Genomic DNA, 21547 nt, shown 5'->3' on the forward strand with positions numbered 1-21547 from the left:
CATGGAAAGTGACAATTATTTGGTCATAAACTGTTTTGAGCAACAAGTACTGTAAATATTGAGCAGTTCAGTATTTCTGCTAGGGAGCAGAAATGATAGTCTGGCCCATAAGGAAAGGAAAGCAGGAGCTGGGCATGATAGCCAGGCTGCTAGAGGCTATGGCCTTAGCAATGAGGTGTACAGCCCCACGATATCCAAGTATGATGAAAAGAGTATGTCCCCTGATGGAAGCTGCAGTCAAGAGTATGTATTATTGTATAGGTCAACCCTAACCCAGTGCATAAGCTGTTTGATTTGATTTGGTTCCATAAATGAACACTTCTAAACAAATGGGATGATTATGTCCCCAAAACACGGACACGCGGCCATGGTCTGTAACAATGGTGCTTTTGAAGTTTCGCCTCTTCATGTCCCTCTGGAAATGCACTCTTCCGCAGGCAACTCAGTAGGAAACACCCTCCTCCTTAGAGAAGTTGCTTCCACCTCCTGAGCTGGTACTGCTCTAGGTGATGTTGTGGGGTGCACAGTTACTGCTTGATTTGGGAGAGTTTCCTTATGAAATCTCTGAATTTGACTTTGAATGGAAATCTGTGCCCTGGTAATTGAAGTATTTGATATTTGGGGCTGTGAACTATAGAAGCTCAGAGGGTTGGGTGGGTTCTAGTGGGGAAACACTGCTGACAGAAGCAACCAGAGTTCAAGAGTGGGCATGTGGTAAATAGAAACATCTGAAAGATTTGGGGTAAGGACACTAAATGAGGTATTTCTCACTAGCTCGCATCAGATCTGTTGCATTTCTGTTTCACAATGCAATTATTTGCTACTTTCTCTCCTAATTTGGAAGTTGCTTCTTTGACATTGTCACGTGAGAGGTGAATGGCCATCTTTACCCTTTGGGTTGCTACTGAGGAGGAGGACAATTAGCAAGTTAGCAACCACAGATCTCTCTTAGCCTCCACGTGCATTACCTGCCCTAGGAACACTACACAGTTAGTTGGTTCACTGCATACCTGTGTCTCAGTAATGGGAAGACCCTTTACCCACCAATGTGCTTATGTCTCCCAGGCAGCCAGTTTCCACAGGAGGGAAGCTTTGTGATAAGCCAGAGAAGATCCATTAAATATTCAAATAAGTCCCTAACCTGGATTCAGGAAACTTGACACATCTCATCTGTGTTTGTGTGTGTCAGCAAATTAATGGTTATCAGCAAAATATTACCATTGCAATGGATTTTCTTTTAAAACAAAATGGTAGCAGCACCATTGAACCTTTTTGTGCTTGTCCAACCTTTCATCACTTTATCTGACTTCATCCATTATGTCAAGCTCTCTAGAAGCCGCAGCTGCTGCGTTTTCTTTGTATTCTGGGGGTTCTTGATTTAGGCACACTAGATTGCAAGACCATTTTAATGTAAAGTTTCAGAAATGTATTGAAGAGAATATACTTGTAGAGGGGAAATCTCAAGAAGAGAGACTTGCCTAAGAATCCTTTTTCTGAACTCTCCATAGCCAACTTTTCAGTATATATGTATTTGTTAAGATTTATAATGTAGATTTTCATGCCATTTGTGAAATACTTGTTTAGAAAAAAATTTCTACATTCTAAAAGCTTCAGGTATTTTAATGGTAAGAACTGGCTATGTTGTTTTGGATGATGCTCCGATTCATTCTGAGTGATGAGAGTCAAACTTGTCTTGCTCTCAAGTTTTTTCATTGTCCTTGTAGGCATCTGTTTGACTCTTGAGCCTTATTGACTGTTTCTTGTATGGTATTTGCCCTGATCAATTTAAAAGAAAAAATAAATATGCAGTTGTGTATAGGCCAGGTGTAAGAATACAAAATGACTGCACTGCAAAATGCTAATTCAAATGGTATGTGAAGCCAAGCATAAATGAAATAATAAACAGATTTGAGTCACCAAATATAGAACACTTTAGTCCTAGCTGCAAAGGGACACAAGATGATAGGGTTTTAGTAGAAAGATGCAATTTACAGGTCAGAATGTAATAGTAACCCTTCACTGTGAAAATTGAAAATTAACCTTGGAAGTACTGGATCGTTTACAGCTTATGTGCTACTTCTGGTGAAGAAGAAAAGTTTGTAAAAAGGCTTCCTGTAATTTTCAAGAATTTAAAATGGTGCTTTTCAAAGTGTGTTCTATTCTCTTCCATAACTTCATCTCACTGTATTTTCACCTGGTGATGCCTACCCACATGGCACCACTAGGGTTTTTCACATGTTCACACAGGATTTTATTCCCATTTTAAATTTTCATAGAAGCTGTGGTGTTTTATTTGCTTTATGTGAAATTCTTAGTGACCTGTTGAACTTACCTAGGGAATTTTCTACTTGCATGTCTTTTATCAGAGTGCTTGATTTTTATTTTTTTATCTTGCCTGAGATTAATGGCAGAGCCTATTAATCCATAAAAATCCAGGATCCATAAAAATCATGTGAACTTCATTATAGTTATCTTTCTAGTGATTTAGAAATCTGGTTTTCAGTAATGATTAGCATTTGGAAAGGTAAAAGTAGATTGAGGAGAAGTTTTCCTTAATCAGAAAAAAAATCAGATATGGAATATGTCTTGTATGTAAAACAGTAAAATCAGTAAAGCACTTTTCCTAAATTTTTTTTTCCCTAAATTAATTTTTTGAAGGAATAATTCACACAGTGGTGGTGAGAAATATTTAAAGCATAACATAGAAAAATGTTGAATCTAGATGTCATGCACTTCAAAGAAGCAAAATTTTGAAAAAGGGACTTTCATATGTGGGTTTGTGGGATGCAGTATTGTAAGCTTGGTTTCTTATTTGATGTCAGAAGTCATATTACTGTTGAAACAAAGTATTAAAATGATGCAAGTGAGCAAAGGAAACTGAAAATAAGATCCTTTGCTTACCTATTTACTACCTATTACATTGTTTCAACTGGCATGTAACTGTAGAGGTAATAAAATATTTTATATAGAAATGCTCCCAAAGTCTTTTACTTACATAATGGTGTTGATACGGGAATTGTGTTCTCGTTTTGCAAAATTTCTACTGGATGTCCTTGATGTATTGTTGAATGTATATGGGGTATTTATTATAACAGTTATTTCTGAACAATATATTCTAAATACCTCATTTTCAGCAGTAAGTTCAAAAAAGTTTTTATATTCTTCATAAGAAATTTTGTAAGCTACTCAAGGGAAACAAGTGATTTGATGTATTAAGATTTTATACTCAGTCTGCTGCTGTTCACTTTTTTTCCCTAGATTCTTGGAAAAGTTTAGACTTTCACCCTAGCAACAGTTGTTTGGCTTTAGCCTAATTTATGTAAGTGTAATAGACCTTTCACACTCAAGTATGTCTCTTTTTTCCTTTTTTTTTTTCCCTCTCTTTAGGTAGCTCTGGTGCAGTGGACAGAGAGTGTGGGTCTCACTCTGGTTAACAGGGATCTGACCTCAATGCAGCTGAAGACCCCTGGTGGACACATCCTGACGTACTATATCCTGCAGATCTTCCCCTTCACTTCTGAGAGCAAGCGCATGGGCATCATAGTTAGGGTAATTTTGGGGGTTTTCCGGGTGTTTGGTTTGATTTTTTAAAAAATGCTGGCAGATCAGACTAATTCACTCCTTCTGCAACAGACAATACCTGAGAAATTCTTAATTTGGATTGCATTTGCCTGTGTGTGGATTCACTGAATATGCAATGAATGCTGCATCATTAAAACATGTATAACAAGCATTTACACTAAGTTATTTGTAAATTTTTAATTACCAGATATTTCAAAGATACAGAGCTTTCTGTTTTGGGTTGGTTGGTATTTGCCACCCAAGAAACAAAATATAAGTTAGAGGGGACATAACAGTGATATTTTAAAATTAGTTCAGGAATGTTGAGAATCTGTTATGCTTGTTGACTTCAGTTAGAACTGGTCCTCTTACATGGAAATAGGAGGCATATCTCAATGGAATCAGAGATGACACTGGAAACAGTAACATGAAGTAATAAAACTTACCCACTTCTTGACAAGGTACTTCATCTTTTATAAATGGGAACCTATTGAGTGCTTCAGAAGACAATAAGGTTATTGGTAGGTAATTGTTTTGACTGTACAAACAGATACTCCTTCCCCCTCCCCCATTTCTTTTGTAAAATTTTAGGATGAATCTTCGGGAGAAATTACATTTTACATGAAGGGTGCAGATGTTGCCATGTCCACTATTGTACAGTACAATGATTGGTTAGAAGAAGAGGTAAGAAAGAAAATCAACATTTACAAAAATTAAAATTTTGTAAAAATTTAAAATCTAAAATATATCAGATGTTATTGGGGTATGTTTAAAGGAAAATCTGAGGCAATGCAGTAATGGATTTTGAACTACAGTTACACATATCCTGAATGGGTTTTAAGGGATTAAAATTATTTCCAATTCCTGAGTAACATACAAGAAAAGCAAAGCTGGTAGTAGTAGCAGGACATGTTCCTACTTAAAACAAGGAAAGCTGTTTTTCATTGACTGACCTTTCACATAAAACCTATTTACTTCTGAGAAGTATTCTGCTATAAATCTGCTTATCCTGACATGCCCTTGTTTGATCAAAATCTGCAGTGAGGTATGATTATGAATTACAGAGTTTGATAAGTGTTGCGTCCAAACTGAGATTTTTTTTTACCACATTTATTAAACTTCAAATAAAATTGTGACTGAATTTCAAACCTGATTAATATTTTTCACTATGTGTTCTAGTAGGTACCAGCAATCATCTTTTTTTTGACCCTACATACAGCCAATATGTTAATACAATGATTACACCATGTATGTTCATAATGGTATTGGCAATATGAATCAATATCTGCTGCAGGGCAGTTTGATTTATTCGGGGACATGAATAAATTAAACTCCCTCAAGACCTAGCAAAATGTCATAAAAATTACTTTTGGTGATAATGATGCACAATTAATTGTAAAATACTTGTTTAATTTATTTAGCTTTATGAGGTCAAATCAATAAGTGTTTGCACTGGAGAGCCTTGTTTTTCATTAAGGCATGCTATTCCATGGCTATTTTTAATGTGTAGATGTTTTTCTGATAAGAGATACGTTCAGTGGAAAAAGAAATGTACCTCTGTTACGTGCCTCAAAAGTAGTTTTAATTTATTTTAAAGCTTCAACCTGAAAGAAATTTTCTTTAAGCTAGGAGAGGAAGTCTAATTGACTTACTGATAGCAAACCACTTCATTTGGGGGACCTGAAGTATAATTGCTTTTTATCCTGTTTGTGGCTTCTCCAGAGTATTTTAAGAGTCTAAAGAAACACCTAAAGTTATGGTACAGATACACCCTGTTAGCATACAGTATAAAGCATGAACATAGGATTGAATATTTACATAACTTTTCTGTGCTTTGGTTCATTTAGTGCGGTAATATGGCACGAGAAGGATTGCGCACGTTGGTTGTTGCCAAAAAATCGCTTACTGAAGAACAGTATCAAGATTTTGAGGTATGAAGGGACAGAGTGATCTTGTGCTTTATCATATTTAATTACTTCAAGGAGAACATTCCTCTTTTTTATTTTTCAAGGCTGCAAAAAGAGATGATTCGTATTTAAAAAATAGATAGTTGAGGTATTGTCCACAATCTGTTAAAGGCTTTGTCATTCATTAGTGATGGTTCTGCAGTCATATGTAGGATCGTGTTTGCTTTATTATGGGATTGGACAGTGTTTTCCCAGAAGCTAGTGTAATGTTATTTTTGTAGCTTCAGCATGACCTAAAAAATCTACTTGTTCTCAAAGATAAGGCCTTTCCTCCTTAGAAGCTGTGATGCCTAAATCTTAATAGTTCTTCTGAAGGCATTCTCTTGAGGTGAATTGTCAGAAGAGCCTTGTATAACATTGGGTATAAAGTAAAATTGCTCTTTTAGTCTTGTTCTTCATTAAAGATATTTAAAGACAAGCATTTAGCCTAATGAAACCATGCTATCACTGAGTGGTAAACTGAATGTATACTTTATGAGTCGTAGCAAACTCTAAGTGGTTTTGTGTTTGTGCAAACAGAGTCGATATAACCAAGCAAAGTTAAGCATACATGATCGAAACCTGAAGGTTGCTGCTGTTGTAGAGAGTTTGGAGCGAGAAATGGAGTTACTGTGTCTCACTGGAGTAGAAGATCAGCTGCAAGCAGATGTTAGACCAACTCTAGAGATGCTAAGGAATGCTGGAATAAAGGTACTAAACACATACTGCTGACATAACAGGCTATAATTTATTAACTTTTTCAATCAAGACATAATTTATATTTGTCTATATTCAGGTTCTTTCAAAGTAAGAAATGTGTCAAGTCCTAAGCTCATTCTGGGCACGAACTAGCAGAAACAAACAAGACACTGTGTGTGAAGTTCCCTTGCCTACCACAGGTTTCATCAATCTCAAACTTACTTGTGTAGGAAAACTACCAATGGATAGATGTATGTGTGTCTCAGTCATATATCCCCTGGCTGTCTACAGCAAACTGTTCTTGCTGACACTAAATGAGTTTGGCACAAGATTTGTGTGACAACAATGTTTTCAGGTTTGGCACTTGTAAGAAGTTTCAGCAAAGATCAAAAGGTGAATTACTTTAACTAGAATTCAGAGCTGCCCTTGGGGTTTGTTCAATTCATGTTAAAAGGATGGCATGAAAAGCCATGCAGAAGAGTTGGTTTGCTAGACACCTAACAATTGCACATATACAAGTAGTGCATTTATTTGAGGGAGGGTTTCAAGTAAATATATGAACAATGTCTGAGGGGAGGGGGCAAGATTGTATACATTTTGCTTTAAGCAGAGTGTCAAGCTCTGCTCCAAATAGTTGTATTGACTTTGCATTGGTTGAACTGAGTCAGACACGATGGGATATTTTGCATGTGCTACTTCTGCTGGACTTCAGCCCCTCCAATATCTGCTGGAAGGGCAGCACAGGAAGGTAAAGCAAACCAGGAGAATTTTGGAATGCAATGACAATAATTTCCTGACAATGGTGATTGAGTCATCTTACTAACAAACCTTGGTGTTAAGGGGCTGAGAGAGCTGTCACACTTTAAGAACATAACAACTTTACCCCCTTAAACTTTACTGCCTTCTCAGTTCTGCATGGTCAGTGGGCAGGATCTCTTCACAGTGTTGGGACTGTAGCTCATCCTCCAATATTTGCTGTGTCATGGCTTGGCTGCTGCTTTCTGAGATTATCACCAGGGTCACAGATTATTATGTCACATCATTTTGCTGACAAATTTCATCTGCATCCTCACTTTTCTGATCAGCGTAGTCTCAGAGCTATAGGGAAAGGATTTTATGCTTCCCCTGAGCTTCACTTTGTCTTCACATACACTGAGACATTGGCCCTTGTGAGAAGGGAAGGGGAATGGAGCTGCCCAAAGTAAAGACAGTTCTTTTCTGCTTTGCATACTATTGCAGTAAAAACTGTTTGTTGATTTTACTTAAAAATGCACATATCAGTATATTTTCTTGGATAATCTAATCCAAAAAAGTGCCAGAGAAATGTTGGGAGAGAGATGTCATTTAAATTTGGAGAACAGACGTGCTAATATCCAAAGGAGTAAACTTTTATATTATTTTGCAGATATGGATGTTAACAGGAGATAAACTGGAGACAGCAACTTGCATTGCAAAAAGTTCTCACTTAGTGTCTAGAAATCAAGATATTCACATTTTCAGACCTGTAAGTATAGTTCCAACTTTTTTTGTTGGTTCATCAAAGAGCAGCTAATAGCAGTGTTGCTGTATTTCATTAGTAGTTGGCTGGTTGTTGAAAATTGTTGGGTTATTGTACTGAGTGTCATAATAATGGTCAAGAGAGTAGTACTTAGGTTGTTATTCGAGGCTGTAGAATTACAAAGCCTTTAAGGGTGTTGGCTTCTAGAGTTGTTAATGTGCTGCAGAAATGTTTGTAGCCATGTTTGGGTGACTCAGGTTCAACATGCATTTTACACCCTTCATAACAGACATAGCAAGATACCTCTAAATAATGATGGAGAGGGGTCTGTGGGAGGTGAGGTGCTGTCCATGCATTTAGGCTGTCTGAATGTCATTCTTGCTTGTTTTAACACTTTCATTGATAGAACTCTTTACACTCAAGCAGAATTAATCCTGAATGAAAGTGCGAATGTCCTCTGTGTAGACATAGTTCAAGTTGGTATGAGAAATTCTTGTTCATGTCATTATATATGTGTGCATTTTACCAACACACTGTTTAAGTAATCGTTAGAAGTAAACTGAATCTTCTTCTATACATTTTATTTGTGTAGCATCAACTTGACTGAAGCCAAACAAAAATAGATTTTCCAGACATTGATTGATGCTGCATGATAAGACATAATGCGTCTGTTTGTTCTAAATGAACCACCTGCACCTACAGAAATAATTATATGAATATAATTTACATGTAAATGTATTTTCTTCTGAAGAGTCAGAATGGCAAATTAGGCCCTGCAGACTACTATTTGCAATTAAATTATTAATGCTTCTGATAAAACTTCAGATCAATTTTTGTTGACCTTTCCATGTTGTAACACCACAAATTAAGTCTTCCTGGACAAAATGTATTTAGTTGAGTCAGATTTTTATTTTCATTACCTTGACTGGTAATAAGAGATCAGCATAAAACTGTGTTAACTTAGCATACACAAAGTTTTAAATTAGTTAGAAAATGCATTTATACAGAATTATTTCTGTGGCTGTACTTGCTGCTAAGAAATTACTACTGAATTAATGAAAGAAATTATCAAGCACTATAACACTTCTATTTTAGTTATAAATTAGAAAGAAAAAACTTTTTGCTACTCTCTTTCCAAAAAGTTGTATATTGTTTTTAACAAAATTGTTTATTCTTAGAAGTCTTCGCTTCTTCAGTTTGTAATTCTGGAGGTATTTACAAATTAAAAAAAAAAAAAAAAAAAAAAAGCATTCTGTTAGGTGAAATGTAGGACAGGACAATTACTGCTCATCAGTGTGCACAAGTGCTGACATCTCTTCATCCCTGCAATGCAGAAAGATTGTACTGGGCCAACACAGTCTGGTGCTCCTAACAGCTGCCAGACAAGGAGCTTTCTCTTTACATGCTTAATTGTGGGAAAGAAGGGAAAAAAATCTGAATTGGGGCATGTGTATGAGTTTTTCTTTTTGCAGGGCTTTTTAATGTAACTCAAATTTTATGGGTAGTAGAGCCCATCTAGAGGAGAAAGGTTCTTTGAACTGCATCTGACTGGGTAGTAGTGGGTCAAGTACAAAACTTCACATTCAGTGTAGTTAAGATTGATATATCATAAAAGTTATTTAATCAAACTGTTGACAGAGACAAAATTAAAAGTGTAATCAGAGCTTGTGTCTTATTCTGTGCTTGGAACTTTGTCTAGCATGATAGCTCTAAAATACATTGATATTTATTGGGGAAAAAAAAACAAAATGAAAAACCAAATCAAAAACAAAACAAATCAAACAAACAAAAACCCACCACCAAAACAACGACAGGAAAAAAAAAACCCACCACACCCCAAACCTGCCAGTCTCCTGAATATCTGGTTATAATTTCAATTTTTCATGTTCTGTTCGTAGCTCAAAACCTTCCAATTTGGTAACATTTGACTGTTTTTTGCATTTCACAGCTGGGCCTTTCTGAAACAATTATGTAAATAAAAAAAAAATCTATGATGTAATTCTTTCATATTATGCCACTTGATCTTGCCTTCAGAGTCATGTAAGATCCAAAAGGATTAGTACTAATGAGTATCTTTATGTGCCGTTTGAAATCTGTGCCTGGTTACCCAAACTGAAGGAACAATTAATAGGAACACTTTATGTTATTCTAAGAACATATTTTACTGGTTAATAAACAAGAAAAAAAGAGGTTTGCTTGGGAAATTTTTCTATTTTTCTGTAGCCCTCCCAGGATGAAAAGACTCAGGCCAGCTCAAAATTCAGATATTTTAATGTCATTAATTCATTACTATTTTAGCCCTTGTGAACTTTCATGAGGAGCCACTTAAGCTGACTACATAGATTTTCCTTGTTTGAGGAATATTTTTTCACTCCATAAGATTTGACATTTATAGTAAAATTCCAGGGGTATTGGACTTGCAGTGGGATAAAACACTTAAACCAGGGTTTTTGGGTATGAGTTCTCAAAACCTGATTTGTTTAGGCAGGTGTTTTTTTTTAAAGATAACAAAATCTTTTAATTGAGTGTTTTTTATTGAAGGTTGCCACTCGAGGAGAGGCTCACTTAGAACTAAATGCTTTTAGGAGGAAGCATGACTGTGCCTTGGTGATATCTGGGGACTCACTTGAGGTAAAAACTTGGTTTCTGTCAAATTATTTATATGCTTATGGTCAGAAAGTTATGTATCAGCATCTTTACGCTCTTTTTTTGAGTATTTTTCCATACTTTTAAATTGTCCTTAGAGATGCTTTTGCTTATCTGAGTGCCAAATAGATGATATATGTTCTAGATGGGCATACGTTGCTGGGTTTCTAGTCTTCTGTACAGTAACAGAATGGAATTTGTATACAGCATGCTTTAGTACTGTCTATTCTCTCAACCTCAAAGCATGTTGGCACTCAAACTGACATTCTCTTTGATTTTAAAAATAATAAAGCCACAGTCAGGAGAATCTGGCTTTCTTTTTTTCTGCCAGTTGGATGTTGTACATGGAAAACTTCCTAAAAAAAAAATCTTTATACTGTCTTTTTGTGTTGCGCTACATGTAGTAATATTTTATTGTAAATAAATCCAAATTTTTCCCTCAGGTTTGTCTGAAGTATTATGAGCATGAATTTGTAGAGCTGGCTTGTCAGTGTCCTGCTGTAGTGTGCTGCCGATGTTCTCCCACCCAGAAAGCCCACATTGTGAAACTGTTACAGCACCACACCGGGAAACGCACGTGTGCAATAGGTAACTCTTGGCACAATCCTCGTAGTAAAATCTGTAATAAATGTAATCAGCAGGTGGCACCACAGAGAAACAGCGGAAACAAAACCAGAGAGAATTCTTTACCGTAAACAGCCAGGTATTCTGTAGTTGTGGCACAAAATGCCATTCCATGAGAAAGATGTGGTTATTTTCTCTATTCTGCAGGAAAAAGTTTTGATTACTGAAGTAATTAATCATAAGTCATAGATTAATTATAAGAATTTAAAGGTATGTAAGAGGTTTCTCAAGTACTGTAAGGCCAGGAGAATAAAACCTCTGAAGAACTGAATATTGCAGTGACATTTTCCAGGTGATGGAGGAAATGATGTCAGCATGATCCAAGCAGCAGACTGTGGAATTGGAATTGAAGGCAAGGTAATGTTAACAGTTTCATTGTGAAATATGTGTCTAATGTGTTTTCTAATTAAAATATTCTGCAAGATTATAAAAATGCTTAATCTTTAGTGTTTTTACTTCTATGTCTTCTGCTTTATCTTTTTAAAAGCAGAAAAAAACATAGTTATTTCTGTGTAGCATTACGTGGAAGAAGTAGGAGAAGCAATTAAACTTGTTACAGCCCACTGTGTTGTAGAATATGCACAAAAAATTGTCATGTCTCATTGCAGGGTTAATTTTCAAAGCAGGAACAAACTTATCTTTTAAAATTAATTATTGTTTAGAATTTTGAAACTTGATACACATCTTTTACACTGGGCTTCATACTTGAAATATTTTTCTTTTTTTTCTAGGAGGGAAAACAAGCTTCTCTAGCAGCTGACTTTTCTATCACACAGTTTAAACACATAGGTAGGCTGCTGATGGTACACGGACGAAACAGTTACAAAAGATCAGCAGCACTTGGTCAATTTGTCATGCACCGAGGCCTTATTATTTCAACTATGCAGGTATTTAAAACTTTGTTTTCTGAATAGTTGAAATCACTATGCCTGTCTTCGAAATGTCACAAAATCTTAATTAACCAGTACTGTTATTTTTTCTATATTGTTTTGTATATAGAATTATATTAAATAATTAATTATCTGCTTTTTGTAGGCTGTATTTTCATCAGTCTTCTATTTTGCATCTGTTCCCTTGTACCAAGGATTCCTAATGGTAGGGTAAGTCAAAGCAACAGTTACGATATCTGGTAATAAGTACAGCAAGCTAACTGTTTAAATAACACCACGGGTGTGGTGTCATCCACGTTTTCCATACATTTATCATGGGTGCACTGTCAAAACCTGGGATGAGTGTACAAAGAAAAGTCACACTAGGTTGGGTATGCACTATATGAGGGGAGAAGTCTCATTATCAGTTCTCTGGAGAGAGGGATCTGCATAGCCTTAGAAGAAGATACCATAGAACCTTTGCACATATGGGGTGAAAACAATAAAGAGAATCTCACAGACCAGCTTCAGCTGTCACACAGATTTATGTACAGATTGAACCTCAGTGAGAATCACAGGTTTTTATGTTAAAAATGGAGCTGAAGCTACTATGAAATTTCCTCTGAGAGTGTGCTACCCAATTCTGCCACACAGATTTCCAGTCACGTGAATATGTCCAGCATTGTAGGAGCACCTTGGTCATATTGCGGCAGCTGCTTTTTTAATATGGTTTCCCAAGTTACACAGCTGAGAGCTGTGCATATGTTCATGTTTGTCCCTGTTCTCTATCCCTACTGACATAAGAGCTTCTTTTGATTCTCTTTGTAAACAATAACAAATCGACAGTAACTTAAATCTTAGTCAAACCATAGTCTGATTACACCAGACTTTGCAGAGGCAATCAGTAGACTTCTCTAAAATGTTTGCGAATAGTTGTGCTGAGTTCCAGGGAACTACATAACAAAGTGTGTATCTGGCATGCATGCAATAAAATCCAAAGCCACTTACAGAGCTGTTAAGACTCTTATTCATCCATCTACCTTCTCCATGTTGTCTTTTTTTTCTTCAGTTTTCATGCATCCATCTGTAGATGAATTTAAATGTCAGGTCTTTGGACTGGTTGTCCAAAGTGCAAGTGCACAGGGAGTATGGTAACAGGTGATAAGCTTGGGTGATAGAAGAAAGAAATGTTGGTTTTGAGTGTATAAGACCTCTGAAACTTCTCAAAACTGACAGCTCTCAGAACAAGAGCAGGTTGCATGTGAAAGCTGTATTGGTAAGCTGCCTAAGGACTGGGAAAAAGAACCAGTTTAATTCCACTTACATAAAAAGAATACTTGAATTCAGTAGATCGGTTTAAAATTTTATCATGCAAAAGTGTTAATGTGTGTTCTTTCCTTTCACCTAGGTATGCAACCATATATACTATGTTTCCAGTCTTCTCTCTAGTATTGGATCAAGATGTGAAGCCAGAAATGGCATTGCTATATCCAGAACTTTATAAGGATCTCACAAAGGTATGAATGTCCTCAGTGGTCAGCTACAAGCAAATGCTGAAATCTCCAGTGTGCAAAACTGGGAATTCTTATAACCATTTTCTTAAAGTATTCCAAGCAAGACAGATTGCACAACTATTGCCAGCTTCTGTACTATTAGAATAATCCACAGTACCAAACATTTCAATTGTTTTTATTAATACGTTTGTTCAGTCACCACTGGTTGTACTGAAATAATTCAAACCTGAAGATACGTTGATAAAGCAGCCTTGACTCTGGCCCCAAACAGCTTATTTTTCCTTTTTAATTGGTAGATGAATTTCTGGATTTATTTTTTGCTAACATGCAGAAATTACTGCTGATGTCTCCAAAAACTGTCTTCTTTTAAATAACAAATATTTATAGCTGATATATCTGAACTCAGTCATCCATAGATACTGCTTTCTGTGTGTTTGCACATTCTTGCAAACAATCAAAGTTTATAATTTTGTCACCTACAAAAGTGAAAAATCTCAATATTCTGTTTTAATAAATTTTTTGAAAAGCACTTCTTCATCCTTAGCTGTCAGCTAGGAAAGTTGTGATCCAAGGCAGAAGCAGACAGTCTATTTTAGGGATAGTAGATTCTTCAAAGATATTTCTAAAAGTTCAGAAGCAGACTCTAGTTGGAGAATGTCCAAATTCTTCCAAGTCTTTGTCTTTTTAGTTGCACTAAGTTAGCTATTGGCTACGTTAGTCTGGGATCATTCTCTTTCCTCTATTGAAGATCTTGGTTGTTTCTTTCTCCACTTGAGAATCTTTAAAGTTTTTGAGATTTCAGTCCATGATTAAGCTTAAAAAAGCCTGACCTTCACCTGCTAAGCAGAGTTGTAAGCTTGCCTGTGGAAAGATGTTCACCGAACTTGGAACTTGCTACAGCAATGAAGAAGTGCTGATTCTTGCCTGTTCTAGATTGATCATTTCTTTTGTGGCAAAATGGCTGCTTTGTTTGCCACTTTATCCTTAAAACTGTATCCATTCAACTCTTCAGTTCTAACATACTTCATCAGTACCCTCTCAGAATGCAAGAGTTACATCACACATACAGCATTTATTCTTTGATTTTTGTGTATGTTTCAATCTAACAGTCACAATCCAAAGATTTAAAATTTATTTGGTAGTAATTACTTGCTGAAAATTTGCAGTAGCCATAAATTTATTCTATGAAAGCAAATGGCCAGTTTATCCAACATTTAGAAGTTACTGGTAAATAACTGCAGATTTGCTTAAGGTTTTGGTCAGTAGGTACATAATGCTGTAGTTGTTTTGAAGACTACATTTCACAAATAAAAAATAAACGAATTCTACTGCATTTTTCATTCTGAAAACCAGCCAGAGCATTACAAGCTAAAGTGTCTCTTCTGTTTAAGGCCTCAACTTCTTAGTCCCAAATTTAGACTTTGTGCAATTTCTATACAAGCTTGTAATGAAGAATCATAAAAACAAGTAGAAGCTTTGTAGACTTTATCACTTCAAATACTGCTTATTTTACTTGTAAAATGTCTCTCTAGCAATGAACTATTAAAAATATATGATCTGAGTAGATTTTTTTTTTTTAAGTTGTGTTTAACTGTCCTCTCACATGTTTCCCTTAGGGAAGATCTTTGTCATTTAAGACCTTCCTCATCTGGGTTTTAATCAGTATTTACCAAGGTAGGAGAGAGTACTAATTTTGCTGAACTGAGAAATTTTTGTCTGCTATTAGCAATATTGTTTTTCAGCTGCAGGTTGAATTCCCAAAGCTGAACATTTCATCAGCAGTTATATATATTGCTTTCTGTTTATCTCGTAAATCGATATTCCTGTAGTGTGCCAGGCTATTCAAAACACAGTGTGATTGGTATTTTTATTGGTGCATGTCGCCTAAAAAAGGACATGTTTTTAATTAAATGCTAATCCAGAAAAATTTTAATGAGTGCTTATCACATTGCATGTATTTACACAGTAGTTTTCTTTCATGGAATGACAGACGTACTGTTGAAGAAATCTGAATTATGTAATCAGTTAAAAGTAATTACACTTTCAACAATATCTCATTTATTTGCAGCACTTGACAAAATGAGGTTAATTAAGAGTTCATCAGATATATTGCACTAAAAGGTGTTTAATTTTCTAATAGTTTTATTTCAGTATGGCTTTACTTTGGTTGGCTTATTTCACATGTACAAAGTACAGTAAATATCCTTCTTTAAGAAAAATCAGTGTTATTAAAAAAATGCTGGGCAAATTTTCATAATAAGCAATCAAATGTTCAGTGTGCAGTTGTAAAAACTGGTACAATGAACTTTTACTGTGGAGGGTATTGCCAACCTTGTGCACCTCTCCACCCTACCCAGGTGGTATTCTGATGTATGGAGCCCTGCTGCTTTTTGAATCCGAATTTGTACACGTCGTTGCCATTTCCTTCACTGCCCTGATCTTGACTGAGCTCTTGATGGTTGCACTGACCATACGAACATGGCACTGGTTAATGGTGGTGGCTGAATTCCTCAGTCTTGGCTGCTATGTGGCCTCTCTTGCATTTCTAAATGAATACTTTGGTGAGTAAAAGCATTTTAGCAAAGAACTGTTTTATATTTTTAATTATGTTTTTTTCTTCTGTTTTTTTTTTCAATTAAGAATAGGTATGTTTTGAAATGCAGCTTTCTTTGTAAGAAATATAACTGAGTTCAAATCAGGCCTAATTAATTTTGTGTTAAAATATTCTCTTACCCTTTTCTCCTAAAATTCAACGATCTTTATCCTGTTAGTATGGTTCATCTAGATGATAAACTTTACTCAAACCACTTGTGCCTTTTCTTGGTCTAATATTGACAGTCCAAACTGCATACCTTAAATTGGCTTGGAGATTTGCACTATTGAAAATAGATATGATTTGTAAAAAATCAGGATATTCCCCTGAATTGGTGCATTATTTTGAACACCAGTCCAAGTGGGCCTCATTAGATCTAACTCACGAGGCTAAAATTGCTGAAGTATTGTTGGAGAGTGAGACAGCAGCCTAGCAGGAAAGATACCTTATAGAGGAACCATTGTTTCATAATTATAGTAAGCTTGTATTAAGTTTGCTTTGCTTTAAGTTTTGGTATGCCATACTGCATCTTAAGGTTTTGATTGTTTATAGTTCACAAGATGAAAGAACGCATTTTAACTGCAAATCTTAGCAGTCAAGAATCTGAGCATCAAAATAATACATACTGCTTCTTGGATCAACTTACTCTTTAGTAAAAACAAAATATCTCTGTGTGATTTTACAAATGTAACTTACAGAAATATTCGTAACAGCTTTAATTATACCTCACAAGGAGCAGAATCCAACTCCTTCTCTGCCTTTTAGGGGCTGATGAGTAAGGAGTTGCCCTTCTTCAGTTGTCATTTCACATAGCAGAATTAAGTGTTACGTGTAGTTCTGCCTTCACTCTCTCATTTCCCAGGTGTTAAAAGCTAGGGTAGTGTACGTACATTATATAATTATTTATTTAATCAGTAAATGCTTCACTGCCTGTCCCAGTGTTCCGTTACTTCCCAGATTTCTCAGGAGTCAAATTTTACTGAAGAAACAACCCTGCTGGGCTTGGTACCTGTATTGTACATGATTTCAGGTTTGCCAGAGCATCCTTTTGTTTTCTCTGACACTGATGCACAGACACATAAATAGAGATTATTGGGCTAATTTTTGAATCTCCACAGTCAGATTACAAATTAAAGGAACAAGCAAGAACAGATATAGGTACTTGCACTTGAGTCCAGACTTCCAGGAACATCATAAAGCAGAACTTGGGGCTTCACCTTTGAAAGTCTGTAGTACTGGTGACAGCCAGTCCTTCCATCCTTTCTGGTGCTGTTCTGTGAAAAACACTTTTAGATGGTGTTCACAGAGGTGTAAAAACTGCAGGGAGTTTGTTTCTTGCAAACTTTTCCATGAAGAGGAGTGTTTTTCTCTCTGCGCTCCTGTGTTTGCTGGGCAAGTCCCAGAAACTTAGTCCATACATGCTTGCATGGCTTCTTGCAGCCCAGGGACTTAACTTCTTTATATTTTTGTATTTGAGAGTACTAAAAAGGCTGCAATTTCATGAGATTTTGTAAAGATGTATTTTACTGTGTGTTATTCACCAGTTAATCTGAGAAAATGCCTTTCTCTTAGCCTCACTTCTGCTTAATGCTTGACTCTTACTTAGTTTGTCGCATTATAACTGGGGGGAGGGAGCTTTTTTTGTGTATGTGATGTAGCATAAACTTAAGTGATGGGTTGCAGTTCAAGGTATAGAACAACTTCCATGGATGAGGAACAGTAATCCAGACCAATAGTTCTTGACTTCATTGGCAAATAAACTCTTTTCAGTGATATTATAAGGATCATCTCCTTCCAAAGAAATTATATGATGACATAGCACTCAAATTAGAAAGGCAAAAGCATTTGATACTGTTCTACAGGTCTGACTCATGAAAGTAAATTAGTTTTTATGTTTCTGAGTTAATTGCACACAGTGGCCTTTTTAGGGTGTCTATGATAGGTTACATGGGCTTTTAGTATGTCCAAGCAGGCTTAGGCTAAAACTGCGTAACAAGTTTATACATTGACATTTAATATGCAAAGTATTTTTAATGAGGAAAGTTGGAGCAGTAAAGCATTTCTTTATTGCATTTTCTGAAGTGAATTTTCATTCACATGATCAAGTTGTTTATACAGTAAATTATACCTTGAAGTCAAATGTAAGAAATGTGCCAATATATTCACAATCTTAAAACATGACCGAATATAAAATCTCTGTGTTTTCAAAGTGTTTTGATTTAATTGCTGCTTAAAATAATCTGATTGACATGTGAAAGGCAATACTAATCCAGTTAATGCTGCTAACATCTTCTTCATTTCCTTTTTGTGTAGCTAACCTGTTTGTTTGGGTTTTTTTCACATAACTTTTGTATTTTCTGTAAATCTATCCTTTCATTTTCCCTCTTTGTGAAACAGGTATAGGCAGAGTGTCTTTTGGAGCTTTCTTAGGTAGGTGAAATTTAACTTTTCTGGAAGTTTTGGGTTGGCTTTTTGTTTTTTTGATCTTTAAAGATTCACTCAAGAGTAGCAAAATCTTTAATATATGCATTTGTAAATAATGGAAAAATTTTTTTTTAAATTCTTGGGGTTACCTGAGTTCTGGGATCTTTCCATGATAACTAAGTATGACAAATAGGGGCAAAAAGTAAGTATTTGTAAGTATCACAAATAGGGGCAAAAAAAATTATTAGCAAGGGTAGTGTGCCAGCATTCTTGTTAATTTTTGTCATAAACAATTAGCTTTTCAGTGTGGCTTGTAGCAATATCACTACATTGTTTTCCCTTTAAATTTTTGGGCTCTAATTTAATCTCTATGATTTTAAGAATCATTCAGCGTAGATGTTGTGAGAAAAATAATCGATACAGAATAAAAGATCCAAACTGGCAAGATTTCTGGTTGGGAACTTGTATTATGGTAAAAATCATTCTTACTATTAGAAAAATAACCTGACTTATTTTTTTTATTATGAGAGAATCTTGCTTTTAAACCGAGATTCTGCTTCCCCTAAAAAATAATTTAGCTGCAAATCAGTGTAAGGACCATAAAGGAACTCTGAAATTCCTGTCTAAAAAAAATAATTAGCAAAAGCAAAATGTTGAGGTTAACTTTCTGTTGCTTTATTGCCCTTTTTTTTTTAATTGGACAATAGCATAAGCAAACAATTAAGAGACTTTTATTGACTTTGCACTGTGGAAGTTCCAGTTTCCATGTTAATGGCTCCCATTACTTATTTTCCCTGTTTGTTTCTGCAGATGTTGCCTTTATCACAACTGTGACCTTCCTGTGGAAAGTGTCAGCAATCACTGTTGTAAGCTGTCTTCCACTTTACATTCTCAAGTACTTGAAGCGCAAGTTCTCTCCTCCAAGTTATTCCAAGCTTACCTCGTAAAAGTGATTATATTCCTATGGTTTTTCACTCACACCAGTCTGCAGATTGCATATTCACTGTGCTTTAGTGTCTATGGATTTTTGTTCGACTAAAGAAACTTAAAAAGATCAAAAATCAAAAGGCATAGCGTGAATAGAGCACAAAAAGAGGAGGAAACATCTGACAGATACAATAACACAGAAGTACACTAACAACTATCAGAGATAAACTAAATTTTCTTCATGTTGTTTTTTTCTTTCAGTTGTTATGATTATAAAATAAAACTGAATTACCTTTGATTTTACAATGCTTCTGAATGGTTTCATTGCTACTGTAAAGGATCTTTTGCTACTGTAAAGGATTTTTTCCAACTGCATTTATCTTCTGCAAGTTAAATTGAAAATTTTGTTATTTATTACATAAATTTCTTTCTTTAATTATTCTATAACTTCCTAATTCAAGCCCTTTCTTTTAATGTTTATATATGGAAAAGTTCATTCATCCATACTTACTATAACAAACCTAATACCTGTAAATGCCCGTGTCTGTATTAGCAGCTATTATTCCTCATCGGACATTGATTAATATGCACTATTTGAATTATGTACTGATGTCTGCGTAGCACAGTATTATTTTAGGAGCTGTTGTCCTATTCTGTGCTCTCCATTTCTGGCACCAGTAAATTACAGATGCGTAATGTTGACAGCAGTTCTTTAAATGCACATTACAGCCAGGTTGCACAAAAGCTGTTTAAAAATTAAATTATAAATTCTGTACATAATTCCACAGCACTTACTGATCTGTACAGATATCAAAACATGGCTGCTCAGTAAATATGTTTTAAAGTTCTTATTCATTTTGTATTTGTAAAACTGCAAATAGTGTCAAAGTACATTTCTATATATGAGAAGTCCAGTAAACCTTGTATTAGCTAATATGTTTAAATTGCCTTGTAATCTGTTTACGTAGGTTACTCAGGTAAAAGAAAATAAGAGAAACACATGAACATCATGGTAGGAAAATCTGTCATCTTCCAAGTTGTAAATGTTATGTTTTTATAACTTTGTTTGGGTGCAAACTTGTCAAAAAAAAAAAAAAATCAAAACATTTTTGCTTGTAAGCTGTCAGAGTTGAGTATCTTGGCTGAGTTATGACACTTTATAGCAGCTGAAGATTTGTTCCAGAAACTCAAATACTCTGATGCAATCTGAAGGGTCCAGATCTTGCATACTGTACTGGCAAGTAGGAAATATTAATTTTCCATTGTGATATAACTTTGCTTTCTCAAGAAGTACATATAATGAATTTGGCATAGTCTATTAATCAGTGGAAAGGAACAACATAACTATCCATGCTTTCTTTATTAAATATTTATGTGTGTGTTTTTAAAAACCACTTAATATGGATGTCATTTTTATGTTTGACTGTATGCCTTTACAATATAGTTCCTCGTTTAGTCTCTTTTCCCTTATGCCATTATTATTTTGGATGAGTAATATTTAAGTGATAAATGTAACTACTTCCTGGGAGAGCAGAGGAAACGGCTGCAGAGCTTTTTGGACTCCACCCCACTCCATTAATTTTTGTTTTCGAAGTTTTTCTAAGTAGCTATTTATCTGCTTTTTTTAATTTCCATTCCTCATTATAAAAGCAATAAAGCCTAATTTCTACCAAATATTAGTGGTACATGTATTAAATAAACTACTGAAGTAGAGTTTCCTTTAATTACCCGACATCACAGACTAGACTGCCCTGTACCTCTGTGAACTCGCTTCTGTAAATCCCCACAAGATGTCACTGTTCTTGCGTATTAGCAGAGCCTTTCTGCATTTGGTGTGGTTTTGCCAGGATACTCCTGATTTACATTTTTAGTTTAGTTCTGTGGTATTTTTGTCACTGATTTGCTTTAGTTTTCTGGTTTCCCCAATAAGTGGTAATTACTTTCAAACAATTAAGAAAAGTCACCAGTGTGCAGTTATTCTGAAATGTTGGTGGCATTTTCTTCAGACTTTTTTGTCGTACACACTGTGGGCTCACAACCATATGCATAAGATCCAGGAGATAAGCAAAAGCTCAGAGTTGGTTGTCTTTCATCTATACATAACATCTGTGACATTAGGCAGAAAGTGAGGAAAAAAACAGAAATTGAATTAACAGCATGAAAGCGATAGTGTTACTGTAATACAGCTGTATGAGACACAATCATACCCATGGGTACAGAACTTAAGGGTAGGTATATTAATTCCC

General features: G+C 35.4%; 1 protein-coding gene across 2 annotated transcripts in view; it reads left to right on the plus strand.

Annotated features, from left to right (window-relative positions):
* The window catches only part of ATP9B (ATPase phospholipid transporting 9B (putative)), a 154151-nt gene extending 133137 nt beyond the window's left edge, over positions 1 to 21014 (plus strand). Inside the window, exons 16-30 of one of the 2 annotated variants that reach the window (XM_032101826.1) lie at positions 3388 to 3549; positions 4153 to 4245; positions 5409 to 5492; positions 6048 to 6218; positions 7612 to 7710; positions 10246 to 10335; positions 10794 to 10938; positions 11267 to 11331; positions 11706 to 11861; positions 12010 to 12074; positions 13252 to 13360; positions 14974 to 15031; positions 15715 to 15918; positions 18348 to 18380; positions 19185 to 21014. In XM_032101826.1, the coding sequence (XP_031957717.1) occupies positions 3388 to 3549; positions 4153 to 4245; positions 5409 to 5492; positions 6048 to 6218; positions 7612 to 7710; positions 10246 to 10335; positions 10794 to 10938; positions 11267 to 11331; positions 11706 to 11861; positions 12010 to 12074; positions 13252 to 13360; positions 14974 to 15031; positions 15715 to 15918; positions 18348 to 18380; positions 19185 to 19321 (1671 nt within the window). In that variant the 3' untranslated portion in view covers positions 19322 to 21014. The remainder of the gene's footprint in view (positions 1 to 3387; positions 3550 to 4152; positions 4246 to 5408; positions 5493 to 6047; positions 6219 to 7611; positions 7711 to 10245; positions 10336 to 10793; positions 10939 to 11266; positions 11332 to 11705; positions 11862 to 12009; positions 12075 to 13251; positions 13361 to 14973; positions 15032 to 15714; positions 15919 to 18347; positions 18381 to 19184) is intronic. The other variant, XM_032101834.1, reaches the window with a different exon arrangement.
* Positions 21015 to 21547: the final 533 nt, after the last annotated feature.

This window comes from Corvus moneduloides, chromosome 1 (genome assembly GCF_009650955.1).
Source record: "Corvus moneduloides isolate bCorMon1 chromosome 1, bCorMon1.pri, whole genome shotgun sequence".
NCBI classification, from domain to species: Eukaryota; Metazoa; Chordata; class Aves; order Passeriformes; family Corvidae; genus Corvus; species Corvus moneduloides.